The sequence below is a fragment of the Physeter macrocephalus genome, chromosome 5, assembly GCF_002837175.3.
Source record: "Physeter macrocephalus isolate SW-GA chromosome 5, ASM283717v5, whole genome shotgun sequence".
Lineage (NCBI taxonomy): Eukaryota > Metazoa > Chordata > Mammalia > Artiodactyla > Physeteridae > Physeter > Physeter macrocephalus.
The window spans coordinates 84,192,849-84,210,309 of NC_041218.1; the positions used below are offsets into that span (position 1 = coordinate 84,192,849).

The 17,461-nt window shown below is 32.4% G+C and overlaps 1 protein-coding gene across 1 annotated transcript in view; it reads left to right on the forward strand.

The window, feature by feature from the left end:
- The window catches only part of HGF (hepatocyte growth factor), an 80,385-nt gene extending 65,638 nt beyond the window's left edge, over window positions 1-14,747 (forward strand). The window contains exons 11-18 of the mRNA XM_024115960.2: window positions 891-1,024; window positions 5,882-5,920; window positions 7,136-7,232; window positions 10,228-10,302; window positions 11,160-11,306; window positions 11,797-11,903; window positions 12,025-12,170; window positions 14,571-14,747. Of these exons, the coding sequence (XP_023971728.1) occupies window positions 891-1,024; window positions 5,882-5,920; window positions 7,136-7,232; window positions 10,228-10,302; window positions 11,160-11,306; window positions 11,797-11,903; window positions 12,025-12,170; window positions 14,571-14,747 (922 nt within the window). The remainder of the gene's footprint in view (window positions 1-890; window positions 1,025-5,881; window positions 5,921-7,135; window positions 7,233-10,227; window positions 10,303-11,159; window positions 11,307-11,796; window positions 11,904-12,024; window positions 12,171-14,570) is intronic.
- Window positions 14,748-17,461: the final 2,714 nt, after the last annotated feature.

The window sequence follows — 17,461 nt, forward strand, 5'->3', positions numbered from 1 at the left end:
TAATAGAATCTGTCACATAATAAGTATTGTATGTCTTTACTGTCGTATTGGTCCAAAAAGTAAATCCAAGTTTAGTAAGATAGTCCAAGTTTCTATGTTGAATCTCTTCCCAATTTTTTAAAATGACACATTAATTATGTTCAAGCATGGTAGTAATTAGTAATCCAAACCAAATTAAGCTAGGATGTATAGTTTTCATGACATGGTCAGGATGGCCATGTTTGACTTCATTAATGTTACTGAGGTAAATGTAAATATTGATGTTATATGAGTGGGCATGGTCTTATAACATACAGTATTTTTGCTTTACTTCTGTAATAAATTTAGTTAAGATGTAAAATGAGAAAGGCTGAAGTGTTACTCAATTATCTGTCAAAAAATCATATTTTGTAACTATATGCCCAGTGAAATTTTAGAATTTAATAATTTTATTAGCACATTGTTATTGTTTTCAGTGTATCTTCCAGTACATTGATGTTGTCATAGTAATGTTGCTAGTGATGCCTCTTTACATGTTTCTGAAACATGAAAAAAATACTTTTGCAATAGCTTGCACTTTCTATGCATTTTATAACTTAGATCTTTGTCATCTGCTCCTTTTTTGGCACAGGGGTATTGTTACCTTGCCAGTATAGTTATTAAATAGAAGCAACGTCATAAAATCTTTTCTCACTTTATCTATGCTGACTCTTCAGCCTTATTCCTGAGTTAAAGAACATCCTTCCAAACTGCAAGAACAACAACAAAATAAGCCTCAACCCCCCCCCCCGCCAAAGTTCACAGCAGGTAGCTTGTGTTGTATCTGTAATGAAAGTTATGCACTGGGATTATATCTTCTTCGTGACATTTTGTTTCTCTTGGACAAGATGTGCATTTTGTTGTTTATGCAGGCATATCTTCTGGGAACCAGACGCTAGTAAGCTGAATAAGAATTACTGCCGGAATCCTGATGATGATGCCCATGGTCCCTGGTGTTACACGGGGAATCCTCTCATTCCTTGGGATTACTGCCCTATTTCTCGTTGTAAGTATATTTTGTGATCTTTGTCAGGTGAACCATTTAAAATATACTGCATGCCCTCTAAAATGATACCTTAACCAGAGGTGGAAATAATAAAGGAGGGCTAGAGTTGATCCCAAAATAAGGATGCATTCCAGACAGCAACACACATACACACAACTTCATCTCTCCTCTAGACAAGGGGACAATCTGCTGACCTTTTAAAAGAGATTTTCCTCCCTCAGAAGATTCCTATTTGGAATTCAGAAGTAATACATGGCCATTGTTCTGACAGGGCTAGAAAGACCTCTCCACCCCCCCACCCCACCAATAAATACTAAGTGTTCAGCCTCTGAAAGTAGCAGAGCTCTTAGCAAAGTCCCCAGACCACTAACAGACCCATAAACAGATCAGAGATAGTTGTGCTTCCATTTTCTTCTCAGCTGTTTAGGCCAAGGCTAAGAAGTCTAAAACATTCCATCTACTTCTCGGAGCCCAAGATGATTTTGTTTAAAAAGTATTAGCACATACAGTAAAGGATATACGTAAAGTGTATAATATATGTCTGATACACTTCATGTAAAAGAGCGCCTATATAGCAATAAGAAAAAGATGAGATGATTCGAGAAAACTGAAGATGAATCTTCAAGAATAAACTTAAAAACAAATGAAAAGATAATAAAACTTAATAGTAAGAAAATATAATAATTATAATGAAAAGATAAAAGCATAAGAAATCATTTCCACCAATCAGGTTGGCAAATAAGAAAATGATTGCTAATGCCTAATATTAGTGAGAACCTGGGTAATCAGACACTCTCAATACTGTGCTGCTCTGTGTACTGGGAAGCCTGTATTGAAGTCAGTTTGGGGAAACGTATCAGGATTTACAACCTCTGCACGACTGACATTTCGTGCTGGATAAACCTTTGTTATGGGAGGATGTCCTATGCATTATAAGATGTTTGGTAGTGTCCCTGGCCTCTACCCACTAGATGTCAATAGCGTTACCTCCACTGAGAACTGCTAATGGAGAGTAATGTATATTGAGATGAAAATATATCCTCAATATGTTATTGATTGAGTGAAAAAGACTTATAAAGCTCTATTAGTAGCAAGAGACCATTTTACTGTAGTACATGTCTCACAGCTCTGTTTATGGCAGACATCTTTAAACACTATGTTAAACTGCCTTCTTGTTTAAAAAAGACATCGTTTTATATGTTCAATAAGAGTCCTGTTTTAAGAATGTTTTTCATGTGAGACAAGGCAGTAGCAAGTACCTTGAAAATAGCAGCAAAAATACTCACTTTAAAAGAGATTAGATTGAAGAAATTATGTTTGCTTTAAAACATAAAACACAAACACAAGTCTATATTTTCCATAATATACATCAAATTAAAGAGATAATTTCTCACCATAAATTGTAACACTAGTTACGTTTCATGAAATTTTAGCATAAAAGAAAACTTTTAAAATATGATGTTAATCAATTATATCTATAGTTAAAACTTGGAACTTCCCAATCTATTTTTAATAAAGAAATTTTCAATAATAGTAAGTAAATATCTTATATGTTCACAAAGAAATAGTATTTCATATTGTTATATTTCATTTCATCAGCTTTAATCATAGCCTTTCAAATTAATTAGTGTTCTCCTAATGTTCCTCACTTATCCCAGATTAGGGTTTGCATAGGTCCTGAAAATGTTCTTTTATAGAAGATGTCTTTCTGGTTTTAACATTAAAATAAACAAGCAAACAGACCAACCTTTCCAACCTCTCTGGTGTACAAAAAAATTTTTTTAATGGTGAAAGGGTTATGTTTTCTAAGTATTAGTTTTATTTCATGGTACCTCTTTGTGAAGTTTCTACGATTAAGAATAATGGAGGCTAATAGACTCTTCAATGACCTAGGAAGAAGGAAAAAAGTCAATGACCTGGCTTCTAAAACAAGTTCTATTGCTTTCCCTATAGAATTCCAGATTTCTAAAAATCACAGTAGCCTAATTTTAGTATGTAGATATAGTTAAGAGTAAAATGTTCCCATAGAGAACTGTGATTTGCTTTAGAAATTTGAGACAAGGCTCTAATAACTTTAAAGTTTTTAAAGCATATTTTCAACTAACATTTTTAAACTAAAAGTTAGTAATGTGCTATTGAAAGACTTCAGGGTGTTGCTAGTATTTGATTAAATGCTATTGAAGATAACTCATTTATTTCAATGTATTCTGAACATTAATTAATTTCAACAAGTATTTTTACACTGTCATTTTTCTAACTAATATTTATAGCCAGGATTTATTTACAGTTTTCTTGCTGGTGAAAGGCTAATAAAATTTATCTTTAGAAGATTTGAGTTCTTATTTATTTAACTTCAGAGACTATATATCATTTTCACACTGCACATTTATATTACAAAACATGTAAAGGTTTGTATTCCTTTCTAAAAAATGCTTACAAAATAATATTTAACATATATTTTTAATGTTCTCAAGATGCAAAAATAAAACTGTAGAAATGTCTATATTTGTCTATACACATATACACAGTATATCTTAGAAAATTCTTAAGTATTTAGAGAGCATAGTGGTTTAGAGTTTCAACTCTGATTTCCTGGGTAAGGATTTTAGTTCTATCACTTTAAGTGCCTTGGGTAAATTACCTCCACCTCAGTTTGTATTTATTTATTCATTTGTTAATAAGTTTAAATTGTGCTCCTATTGTGTGCAAAGCCCTATACATCATTCTAGGTATAAAAAATATAAACAATGTTTCCTACGCTCAAATAGTTTTCAGTGTACAGAGGAGACATTTTACATACATAATCGCAAATAGTCATTTAAATACATACATATTAATATTAAAATATATAATAAGAATGGGAATACAAATGTCAGCGTGGAAAAAGGTGTGCTGTTCATAAAGTTTAGAATTTGAGTTGAAACTTTAAGGATCTATTAAAAGAAAGTTTTCTTTATGTTTTCAGTAAGAGCACATGTTTGGTTCTGAGGCCATATAAACATACACACACACACACACACACACACACACACACACTCACACACACCCCTACACTTCCATAGGAAAAACTTTTATCATTGACATGTTTTCCTTCTTCAAATTTAAGGTGAATCAATATAAAGTAAAATTTGTATCATATATAGTTGTTCAGATTTGAGTACTATGGTGGAGACGTAAGGGAAAAGTAAAAGAGGAGAAGTGAAAATAGTATTTTAAGGTAAAATGGAAAAGGCCTAGAAAGCAGAAGAAACTAGAATGCTTTCAAAAAATTCATAATCTAACCAGCAACCCAGAATCTCTAGAAATCTGATTTTAAGTGGTAATGCAGCTTCTTCTAAGTTGTGAGAAATATTGGCTAAGAGGAAAATCTATATATATATATATACTCTTAATTATTAAAGCCCCTAAATGATAAGATCTACACATTTTAAAAAATTTACATATTTTAGTAAGGTACAATAATGAATGAAATACTTTGTTGACATATTAACTTGATGCCTAGAAATAGGAAACTTGATATGCAATTAAGAATACAATGAATAGTGTAGTCTTTTTCACCACAAACGATACAAAGAATAAATATCTAGTTTTTTATTTTAGAATTTTTGTGTAAATAACTTGAGTGGAAAAAGCAATATCCTTGATGTTTTAATGACCACAGTCGGCCTTCATTCTAATTTGTACTGTGAACTAAAACAATGACCTCAGCTGACTCTAAGACAAAACCACCCCCAAGGATAAACTAAAGGGAAAGGGAAATGATGAAATTTGTATGTTGACCTTTACGCTTATTCACTTAAAATATCTAGATCTGGAAAATGGACATAAATAAAAATGCTTTAGCATGTATTAATTTTCTCAAGATTTCCCATAAATAAAAATCAGATTTGCATCTATTACAAAGGAATCCATATGCCATTTTTGTTTTGTTGCTGGTTTATTTGAGCTCAGGGCACTTCCAGAGACTAACAACCAGCTGGGTCTAAACAAGGCCTGACTAAACTCTATGTCATCAATTCTGGACAGTCACACACTCAATTCCAGGAAATGTCTTGTACCTCATTCATTACTACTTAAGTATTTTCAAATCCTAGCATCCTCCAAGCCTTTCTCTTGGCAGCAATTAAACCCCACTCAGTAGGGAGGTTGTAAAAAAAAAGTAAGTATGAAGTTTTAGTTATAATTTATTTGCAGTTTCTGGTATTCTTTTTTTTAATACTTTTCCTCTTACTACCTAGAAAAACCAGTCTTTGAAATATACTAACAAAACATAATTATATTTGGCTATCCCTCTTTTTCCATGAGTGACCTTGATTTCTATCTTCTCGAATTCTTAAAAAAGTTTTCTGAAACATAGGAAGTCTTAATTATCCTTAACCATATTAAAAAAAAGTAATTTTCAGAAAAAATATAAATGGGTCAAATTACAGTAAAGCTACATAGTTTATCTATATGAATGGCCCAAATAAACAATAATAAGCATTAGTGCTGTTCGGTGGAATGTTCATTGTATACGATGTTTGGCATCTTGGGAGAATGAGGCAGCTCCTTGTTGCTAGCAGTGTAATTCAAACTGCCAACATCCATCAAACCACATACCTGAGAAGCTTCACAGTCATAAAACAGGGCTTTCCTCACATGACCCACTACCAGTAGGTGCATGCTTTCAACTTTGTCTAAAAGTGATACATAATTACTCAAAAGAGTATTATTGCATTTTATTTTTGAATAAAATGCAAAGAATTGTAGTAAATTATCCATTCATGGATATTTGAATTTCAATACACAATTCTGGTTCTACATAACAGAAATATGTATGTAAAAATTATGTATATACATATATATTTGTTTTTACAGGTGAAGGTGATACCACACCTACAATAGTCAATTTAGACCGTAAGTAATCTTTCAAAATAATATATCTGAGTCTCTTTGTGTCAGAAGTGATGTCATTATTTTCTTCATAGAAAAATAACATCATTATATCAACTTCCATCATAAAAATAAAATAATCTATTTTATTTTATTTGAACATGTTTTTTCTGTGTGCATGTGTAAAGGTGTTACAAAGGCAACTGCATACTGAATATCAAAATTCAATGCTCTGTCACAAAACATGTTATATTTAACTTTGAAAAAAGCATGTATATTGCTTTTACCTAATTGGGGGCAGAAGGTATCCACTGGACTTTCACCATCCTTTAACTTAAATCAGGATGCTACAGTCAGAAAGAATGAAACCCGAAGGTTGGAAAGTTATGCAGTGTCTTTATCCTGCTCTATCTTTAAAGCTCTTTGCATGCTCTACGAGGCAAAAGATGACACAATCTGAGAGGTTCAGTTAATCCTCAGCTTAAGAAAATCTGTCGGGAGCTGCTTGTATCTGATTTTCACACATTTCTTGGGCTGAAGGAAGTTACTCAAATGTTTTGATTTAAGAGACCACCTGCTGTGTCCCAGGCTGAAGAGCACATGGAAATCTATTTTAGACCATGGACAAGAGTGGAAAGGATAAGGCAAGGAACACCGAGGAGGGTCAGGAAAAAGTTTACTTCAAAGAATTCTGAATTATATCATTTGGATATAATGATTTAGACATAATTATGTCATTTGGATAAAATTTCAATTAATATAACTTTGGAAACGTTGCAAAATGGTTCTACATTCTTACTATACAAATTCAGGAGTAATAAACCAAGTATAGTTTTTTTATTTTCACTTAGGCTATTGCTTTTCATTGACATTTAGAAATAAGCACTGTAAATAACCTTGTTCCATTTTATGTTGAGGTTGTTAAGGGAAATACAATTAATGGTAGACCTGAAGAACTTGTACCTAGTGAGCAAAGCCACTGTAACTATCATGGTAATGCTGTTGACCTTGAGTTGATTAGTTTTTCTGTGTTACCCATCTACTTAGATGAGGATAGCAAACACTTTGGGCCTGATTTGGCACTGTAGTTACGGTATTTACCTTCTTTTGTCCACAATGTTCTTCTGACACAATTACAGTAGTTACATTTGTGTAGTTACCATTGCACTAAAGAAAGCTGAGAGGCACGGATTATTTCAAAATGTTTTATTAAAATGTTATGTTTGGTCCTCTTTTTAGATCCTGTAATATCTTGCGCCAAAACAAAACAATTGCGAGTTGTAAATGGAATTCCAACACGAACAAATGTAGGATGGATGGTTAGTTTGAAATACAGGTAATTATTAATAGACACAAATCACACATATCTGGATTATTTGCAAAAGTTATATTCCCAGCAGTATGGCCATGTGTAGTCGTGCAGGTTGTGCCCTCCACAAGGCACCTGTATGGGGGGGGGGCACAAGAGGGGACTAATCACATTCTGCTTGCCAAAAGGAATGGATTTTGCAATTTGTGCCTCCAGAGATGGTGCCATTTTAAATGCTTACAAAGGTCTCATATGTGTTTGCATTGTCCCTGATGTGGCACTTCAATTCTCGTAAAGCAAAAGACAACTACACAGAGAACCTACCTATACCCTGATATCACCATATAGTTATAATACTTATGTTATTAATTTCCCAATCTAGTATATTATGAGATTATTTTTTAACTTGTCTATGCACAATCATATCAAAAATTTTATATTTGTTTTTAATTTCTGACTTTTTATTTTTATTTATTTATTTATTTATTTTTTTTGTGGTATGCGGGCCTCCCTCTGTTGTGGCCTCTCCCGTTGCGGAGCACAGGCTCCGGACGCGCAGGCTCAGCGGCCATGGCTCACGGGCCCAGCCGCTCCGCGGCATGTGGGATCCTCCCAGACCGGGGCGCGAACCCGGTTCCCCTGCATCGGCAGGCGGACGCGCAACCACTGCGCCACCAGGGAAGCCCCTAATTACTGACTTTTTAAATTGTCATTCTAATGAAAAATAGCAATAATTTAAAATTCTAGAACATTTCATCATTAAGGGAAACATTAAGAAATTATACTGATAGATGAACAGTCTTGAAATTATAATATTCAGTGTGGATAAAAAAATTCTTGACGTGTCTATTTCTAAATGTTGTAAGAATCAATGCCATGTTCTATGTAAAATTTTTCAAAATATACTATTATACAAAATTAAGATTAGTAATTATGTTGTAAGAATTAAATATTGAAAACAGGAGTTAGCTTAAAACCTGATCATACAACTTTCTATATACTACACATATTATACTGTATGGTAATCAGAATGTTAAAATATCTTTGTCTATATCTATCTGTATTGGAACCTCATCATGCAACATACGCCAAAGTGCACCTGAATTCTAGCCACATTTTCCCTTGTTTTCAAGACACCCCATGTTTCTCTCTCCGAGCCTTTGTGCTGTGGTTCCCACTGTATGTTATAGCTTTCTTCCTCTGTATTTTATGCCTGGAAAATCTTTCATTCTTTAAATACCAACTGGAATATCTCCTCTTTTTGGAAACCCTCCCTGTTCCTTTACCTCTAGCCTCCTAGAATAGAGGAAGAAAATCCATTTTTTTAAACCATAACCAAATCACAGTAGCATTAAATTAGAACAGAGACAACTTGAAACTGAAGTTTTTAAAAAATAAGTCTTAACAAGCTTGAAGTTTATATCCTTTGATATATATATGACTTTAGATACCAGGTAGAAGATGGTCTAAAGTTCTCTTTGAGTGTATCTTTCTTTCAAGGAGTAACTTATCAATTTTTTTTTTTTTTTTGGCGGTACGCGGGCCTCTCACTGCCGCGGCCTCTCCCGTCGCGGAGCACAGGCTCCAGACGCGCAGGCCCAGCGGCCGTGGCTCACGGGCCCAGCCGCTCTGCGGCATGTGGGATCCTCCCGGACCAGGGCACGAACCCGCGTCCTCCGCACTGGCAAGCGGACTCTCAACCACTGCGCCACCAGGGAAGCCCTCTCATCAATTTTTATAAATATTTATGTTGATAATTGTGGGGTAGCTGTCCTGGGTGTGTAGTACCGAAATAGATTTATGAAACTCACCAGAATATTAAAGCTGATTGTGCAATATGAAGACTTAATGAAGGCTGTAAAACTGGGTGTGTGTGTGTGTGTGTGTGTGTGTTTTATTTTCTTTATTATAGAAAATGTTCCAAGAATCTGCATCGTTGAACTAATTAGAGGATCTTTGCAAATCTCATTACTCGAGAAAAAAAAAGGCAAATACTTTTCAATTTATTCTTATTCAAAGGAGACTTCCTTTGGAAGTCTCCATCCTTGGAGAAGCAGGTGAAACTGTTTTTCATCAGATCAGAGTAGTATAAACTTTTTTTTTAAAAGTACTTTTCCTTTTAAATCCAAGTTCTTAGTAACAACAGCTGTTTAGCTATTCTTCCAAAACTCACAGAGAGGAATAGAAATTCAAACTCGATATATATTCTTAACCTCCTGTGTGGTACAGGCCATAAATAACTGTGGTCTTAGTCTGGGAATCTTATTCTATTACCCTCTGAAGCACTGAACATCTGTACTCTTTGGAAATGTAAATTGTGAATAGTTGTACTTTTTTCCATGTGTCTGCCAAAAAATAATGGATTTACAGATTTTGTATACATCAAATAAATGTTCTAGTATTTATTATTCTCTACAAATATTTTATAATTTCCTAGATCTGTCTTGCAAAATTGTTTTGATTTTATAAATAAATGTTATATTGTTGGTCTTAAGCTGAACAAACAAATTACTCAAACTCAGTTATACTCTAAGTTAATATATCAGAACTACATAATGGTAATGAAAGAAAGGAATAGTACATAAATATTATATATGGTTACCACCAGATGGTTTTCAGATTTTAAATCAAAACTCAAATTTGCAGTTTTTATAATCAAACACTGAATTTAAAATAGGTCTAATTATCCTATATTTGTAGCACATACTTTCTCTCACAAGGATAGACACACACACACGTGAACATATGTGTTGGGAATGGATCTTCGTGTGTAGTGACAGGGTTCCTCATACAAAAATAAAGTTGCTTTCATAAAATTGTAATCACATTATGAAAAAAAGTTCTAATGCTATCATCATCAAATATCATCCTTTAATAAAAGGATTACTGTTTTATTCTAGTTGGGTTAATATCTACATTTTTCTCTCAATGTGTTTAACAAATGGAGCCATAGGTTTTGCATTAACTGGCAGGCACCCTTTCTGCACAGACGTTACTTGTTTCTCTTTCCTCTTTCTCTTAGAAATAAACATATCTGTGGAGGATCACTGATAAAGGAAAGTTGGATTCTTACTGCAAGACAGTGTTTCCCTTCTCGGTAAAGTATTTCTGAAACCAATATTTGTTTTGAGCATTTAAAAATATGTATGGCTTCCACTTAGCTTTTAGGCTTAGAATGTGTATTCCTTTAACAGATATTCACCAGCATAGGGTGAACAAATTAATTTCTTTTTTTAGATCTAGCTTATACAATTTACCTTGACTTAATTGATACTTACTTATGGGTACTACTTCTGTTCACCTCTTTCCACGATTGGCACTACTCTCATTTGAGGAAAAATTTTGCTAGAATTATGTTAATAATTTTTACCCCAACCTCCTTCTTGCACTGTATATTTCTAGATATTCTTTTTCTGAATTATCAACAAACTTCTCTCAATCCTCCCTTCTTTCTTATGTAGAACCAGCCTCAGAATAATACTGAGAATAATTTTCAATGGAAATTAGCATAAGGAAAAGATAAGGAGGTAGCATTTGTAAGCTTACTCCTTGATTCCCATTAAGGTCACATTGATTTTGTTAGTATAAATATTCAATCCCTATTAACAAACCAAACACACACATTTGAGATAAAAAGGAAAATTTGCAATAAATTATAACTCATGTAATGTGCTTTACCTGAGAATGTTTCATAAATGACCTACTCTCTAGCAAGAATAAGCAAGTTTTTGAAAATAAAAAAGCCATTTAGAATTTCAGCAATTTAAAGGTTCTTCCTGCTTATATGTTCTTGTAGTATTCAGAATCTCCCATAATAACAAATATGTTGCTCTTTATTATATTTTAAAGTTTAAATTTAGGTTATTTATCTGCCCTTATAAGCTAATATAACAATATATGTGATTAATATTACATATTTTAAAGTTATATTTTATATTTTAATTTTTTACTTAGAAACAAAGACTTGAAAGATTATGAAGCTTGGCTTGGAATTCATGATGTCCATGGAAGAGGAGATGAGAAACGCAAACAGGTTCTAAATGTTACGCAACTGGTATATGGGCCGGAAGGATCAGATCTGGTATTACTGAAGCTTGCTAGGTGAGTTCCTTTAGATAGTTTCATATTTGTAATATAGAATGGAATTGTTGAAGCTTTTTCTTCAACTATGTTCTTATTCTTTCTCTCTCATGTAGAGGTATTATAAAAGCATATGTCACATGGTGTGTGTGTGTGTGTGTGTGTGTGCGTGCGTGTGTGTGTACTGAGGCAGAGAGAGGGGCATTTTCAAATTTTTCAAAAGTGAATAAATGAAATTGGGCCAACAGTATGATCAGCCTGCTCTAAAACCAAAGATTAGTGAGCAATTATATGATAACTTTAACAGGTAAAATAATGATTAAAAAAATAGCAGTGACCATTTATTCTTAAATATTTGTAAGTAAATATTAATTTCTCTACTACCTACTCCAAAGCAAAATTGTTTATTCTCTCTAAATGAATCATATTAAACATTCACACTACATTTTAATATGTTAATTTTGTGTTGAATCCAATCAAGTTTACTTACCATTATATTTTCTCTTTTCAGGCCTGCTGTTCTGGATGATTTTGTTAGTACAATTGATTTACCTAATTATGGGTGCACAATTCCTGAAAAAACCACTTGCAGTGTTTATGGCTGGGGCTACACTGGATGTAAGCTATTTTTAGAAAGATAAGGCAATATCATATGTATTTTGTAAAAATATTTTGTATTTGTTTATTTTTCTTACCTTACCCTGTGCTCATTAACTGTACATATTTTGCGCCATTCTAGTGATCAACTCAGACGGTCTATTACGAGTAGCACATCTCTATATTATGGGGAATGAGAAATGCAGCCAATATCATCAAGGGAAGGTGACTCTGAATGAGTCTGAAATATGTGCTGGGGCTGAAAATATTGTATCAGGACCATGCGAGGTAAAAACAGAGATTTTTACAAAGGAGTATGTGATGGATAGCATAGTTTCTTGTGTTTATATTTTCTATTTTTCTCAAATGAGAATCACTGTACACCAACCTGTTCTAAGAGGGAGGAATTGAAAAAGATAACCCTTATTATCCTTGTACATTTTTTTAGCTAAATAGTGAAGCAATACATGTTTCATTGGCAGTAAACTAAGATGACATTTGTCTCTCAAAAAACAAGAAAATAATACAGCCAAAACTCTAAGAGAAAGCTGTTCAAATTAGAAGTTTCTAATATGCAGTTTGATACAATCGCTTGCATTTTTCTAATATTTTTCTAAATGTATCTGATCTTCCCAAATTCTAACTTAACTCTATTAATTTTAGTAAGAGATACATGCCTGCTTTTAAACTTTTAAATATGTTTTTGGTTAAGCCAGTGTGTGTGTGTATGTATGTGTGTGTGTGTTTAAACAAATTCTATTTAAAAAACCACAAGGTCAAAGTTTATGATTTTAAGAGCTTGGACATTTTCATTTGTTAAGCAACTGTTCTTTCCACTTGGCAGTGTTCCTATCCCTATTTCACATAGACAAGCTGTTAAACTTATTTTTAATGTTTTTTGAGTTAAAGAATTTTTAAAATTGCATTAAAATAATACGATTAAAAACGGATTATGTGTTTATAACCACTTTCAAATTTGGTGTTTTTTCCAGTACATCAGTATCACTAAGATTTTCATCACAAATGAAAATCTACTAGGAGAAAGAATTATTTATTTATCTATTTGTTTGTTTACTTATTACTGAGTTCTGTAAACACAAAGTTTTGAGCTAGACCAGATCTTTGAGATATTTAGAAAGCTTGCGCTTATCCCAGCCCTACTGCCATTACTATTTTGACATCTGCTCTTCAGGAATAGCCTGTAATCTGGTTTGTCATCTATACATTCTTAGATTCCTAACTTTAGCATTGAAAAATTTATCACATAGTTGTTATTTTTATCTATATTTACAATCAATCAAATTGATTCAGCCACTTCTCAAAAATGCACTCATCCTCCAGAATTTTTTTTACATCACTGATATTTGAAACAGGGTAAGATAATCACCAAACCAGGGAAATCTAGACACCTAAAAAAGAAATCTCCTAAACATTTGTATAATAGCAATAGCATCACATTTAGTGAAAGTCCCTCAAAATCAATTCTCAAAATGAATTGAAGAGTTCATATCAGTAATCACTGGTGCATTAATTTAAAAAACAGATTAACACCTGTGGCAGAGTTTATATGAAGTCTCTTTGAATAAACTATTTTCCTTAGTGTTTTATCTTCTATTTCACCCCTACCTTGATTTTCTCTGTTATAGAATGTTAATAGCTCTCTTCTTTCCACCTGTATTACAGAACTAAATTTTGCAGTAGTTTAGTTTTATCTCATCACATCACTACTGGGGGAAAATCAAGATAGTCGGAAGCACTCTTCTAAAGACAAAGATGCCAAAAATTAGCCACTGCAATCCTAGGAAGGCTACATGGCACAAAAAAGTGATGCGGCATTTTTAAATGATTATATATAACAATATGTATAAACATATATGTATATAAAATATACACACAAATACTTTTATCAATCTATTCATCTTTCATCTATCACCTATCTATATATGATGATACAACAGGATTACCTACCACACAAGAAATGCCATGAAATCACAGACTACCTTCCACAAAGGGGAAAAAAATACAAATATAACTATATTAACTACTAAGACTAAGTGGAGAAACATTCCTTCTTTCTGCCTGGAAAAGCAATTTCCACAGAGTAAACAGAATTATTTTACCACCTACAAGTTTTTATTTAACTGTTAAAATCATTCTGGGGGCAGGATTGAGGGAAAGGAAAAAAATTAGAAATAAGAGAAAACTTAATGTGGGTTAATCTTTAAAACTGTATGATTGCAGGTGAGTTTTTGGATACATGTATTTTTCTACATTTTCCAAATTTTCTATATTGAACATACTTTGAACATCAGAAGAAAGTCAAAATAAATATGAAATCTACCTTCTTAAAGAGCTATCAATGGTCATGTGTTAATTAGTCTGCATTCAACAAAGGCAAAAACCACTTTAAAACATGAGTGACTATTTTAGAAAAGACAAGTCATACTTAAATGATAACTACACATGATAGAACACTTTGAACTTTTGTACTTATCTCAGTCCAACAGAAAGACAACCAATGGTCTAGTACATCAATTTTATGTCTTCATATTTCAATTGAACTTATTCTCTTTTTTGCACATGTGTATATTTGAGATATAAATCGATACAGGTAATGTTAATGAATTGTCAATTTTTATTTCTAAAATAATACTTTGTTGTTGTTATTGTTGCATGTCTTCTTCCTAGGGAGATTATGGTGGCCCACTGGTTTGTGAACAACATAAAATGAGAATGGTTCTTGGTGTCATCGTTCCTGGTCGTGGATGTGCCATTCCAAATCGTCCTGGTATTTTTGTCCGAGTGGCATATTATGCAAAATGGATACACAAAATTATATTAACGTATAAGGTACCACAGTCGTAGCTGATGTAACTGTGTGTGAAGCTTCCAATAATACAACTCTCCTTTACGTGAAGATTTCAGAGAACATGGAATTAAAATGTAACTTAAGAAATCCCAAGACAACTACTTGAGTGTCATGTTTGTTAAGATACTCATTAATATTTATGGGTGTTTTCTGTTGTTTTGTTTGTCAGTGTTATTTTGTAAATGTTGAAGTGAATTAAGGTACATGCAAGTGTAGTAACATATCTCCTGAAGATACTTGAATGGATTAAAAAATGCAAAGGTATAACTGCTGGATGCTAAAGATATAATGGAAAAGATCAACTAATATCTCTCGGCTGCTTTCCAAGGTTAGTTTCTCAATAATAAATAAGCCATAAGTTAAACATTATTTCAACCTCACAAAAACAATTTATATCTTGTGTCCTTAAATTGTAACTCTGTATTAAATTATATTACCTTTAATATGCCATACATTATATTTCATTCATTTCTCCTCACCATGTATCCTGTAATACTGGTACATATATTCTTTATAAAAGCATATACCTATACACAAATGCCTGGGTACACATGTGCATGCACTACGGTTCAAATTGTAGTGTATCTAATATAACCCCTAAATGTTCTGAAATTGTGTACTTATAGTTTTTCCTTAAGAAAAATATAAACATTTCTAAAGACCAGTAGAAATATTAAGGAAAGGTGCAAGATAGAAGTGACCAGATCATCCTCCATCCATAATCTGCAGATGACCTCTACTGGTTGCCATGTGAGGTGTGGACATGACCTACGAAATTAAATAACACCTAACCTAGGTTCTTACATATATTTATCATCCAAGTTATTTTATGTAGTTTCTAATTCTTAAAGAAAAGTGGCTAATATGTGTATTAGTATTATTTCTTTCCTTCAAATTTAGGGACAATTATTTATGCAAGATGTTTTTAGATCTTTTTTCCTAAAGTATTTAAACAATTCTGAGATGACTAATTGAAGTTTAAAAGTGTTTTGGTCTTTAAACTGTATTTAAATATGTTAACTCTAAGACGTGCTGCTGTGATTGGCTTCTATCTCACCTTCTTTAAATTAAAAACAATATTTAAGAGGAAAATTTCCATGTCTCCAAAATTTGTAAACAGCTTTTCATCAAATTATGCATTAAAATATATATTGAAGAAAGAAGTCAAAATACTTTTCTCTATCTGGAAGTCTTTTAGCCTAATAAAACTTTAGTCAAGTAAAGGAAAAAAATGTAAAAGGAAAGGAAAGGAACTAGCTTGTCTAAACTCTGTATTCAGTTATTTTTTAAAGTACAGTTAAATCTGCTGAATGAGATATTTTATCAAAAATATCTTCATTTTATCTTTATTTTACATAGATCTTTCCTAATGCATGGGAAATATTCAGATTTTGTATTCTGTATGATAACAACCAAATCATACTTATTGTTGTATTAGTCATGATTAGCTAAAGATCATATATTTGCCAAGAAATGAAATAACAAAGAGTAATAGGATAGGTCTGAATTTTCACAAAATATTCCTGTATAAAAGTTCTCTAAAAATAATTATTTGAATATTTTGAATCTAGTATTTCCATTTCTCTAATTTGTTTCTTTTGGATGGTCTCAATTAAGGCCAGGGATTCAAATGATGCTCTAAAAGCTCCATAAGACAATGTTCAATCTTGAGTAAAATGGTTTTAACTTTACTCAAGAGCTTAGTCCACAGAGTATAAGGCAGCAAATCCAGAAATGTTTTTCCAAATTGTGCCATTTTATTTATTTATTTTCTGTAATAAGATATGTGCTGGTATCAAGAAACAGTGAAAGCAAAGAGAGATCCAACAAGTTGCTACTCCATACCAGCTTATCTGATTGTATTTCTCTCTCTCCCTGTGTAATATACCATTATAATCAACATACAGAAATTTCAAAGGCATATTGTCTAAATATTAAAGTATTTTTCATTTAAATGGCAAAATTTTATTGTCACATATTAATGATATTTGTAAAACATTTACTGAATTGTAATTCTTTTAAATAATCACATTTTAAAATATTTCTTTTATGTCTTTTCCTCTAAATTTCCACAGAGAGCTAGGGATGACCTAGATACAAAATGAAGCTAACTTTATAGACATTTTGAACTCAGTGTTTTCCATTTTATTAAAGGGTAAAAACAAGACCACCAATAAACCATCAGACATGTGTAAAATGCAGTTCTTTCTTTGAGAGTTTCCTTTTAATAGGAGGAGATTGATGGGATTGATAATAAAAGCAAGATGAAAAAGACCCATGTTATTTTAGGTGGTACAACAGGGAATAATCATGTCATTTTTCTCTGGTGAAAGATACTATTTCCTGGGCATTCTTTTCTTAATAAACTACAAAAAAAATTAAAAATCCAATTTATCTAAAAATCCATTTCGAGTCACGGAAAAAAGATCTTTTAAATTAAGTTTTCAACGTTATTTTTATTTTGGCTGTTTGAATAATGGTTATATGCTGTTATAATTGTGGACATTTTCTTATGTCTACCAGGAATAGTAATGTAAAATTAAAATATTTGTCATAATGCCTCTGCCGTGCAGAAGGGATGATAATCCTTTTGTATACTTCTTTAATTTTATTGTAAAATGTGTAATGACTTTTACCTATCTGCTGTGGGCAGGTCCTCAGTACAATGGTTTATATTGAGTCAATCTCTAGTATTAACAGGCTCTTGCTT